This window comes from Penaeus monodon, chromosome 34, assembly GCF_015228065.2.
Source record: "Penaeus monodon isolate SGIC_2016 chromosome 34, NSTDA_Pmon_1, whole genome shotgun sequence".
Classification (NCBI taxonomy): domain Eukaryota; kingdom Metazoa; phylum Arthropoda; class Malacostraca; order Decapoda; family Penaeidae; genus Penaeus; species Penaeus monodon.
Genome location: NC_051419.1, coordinates 30,554,196 through 30,554,410, shown reverse-complemented (window position 1 = coordinate 30,554,410; position 215 = coordinate 30,554,196). Strand labels below are relative to the sequence as shown.

Sequence of the window (215 nt, the reverse complement as noted above, 5' to 3'; positions counted from 1 at the left end):
CATTCACCTTTCTTGGTCTTCTTTTCCTTCTCCTCCACATTATTCCAAGACTGCTGTTCTGCCGTGATGAAGGAGATGTAAACAAACCCGGTGAGAACGTACACGGAAGCGGAGATGATAAAGACCGTTCTCCAGCCAGCTAGGGTCTGCTGTTTGGTCGAAGAGACGTTTGGGGGAGAAATGCAGAAAGAAATGTCTATTAGAAGATTAAATAA

The 215-nt window shown here is 44.7% G+C and overlaps 1 protein-coding gene across 1 annotated transcript in view; it reads right to left on the bottom strand.

Moving 5' to 3' along the window:
* The window catches only part of LOC119594879 (putative inorganic phosphate cotransporter), a 10,569-nt gene that overhangs the window by 1,225 nt on the left and 9,129 nt on the right, over positions 1-215 (bottom strand). Inside the window, exon 9 of the mRNA XM_037943955.1 lies at positions 8-149. Within this exon, the coding sequence (XP_037799883.1) occupies positions 8-149 (142 nt within the window). The remainder of the gene's footprint in view (positions 1-7; positions 150-215) is intronic.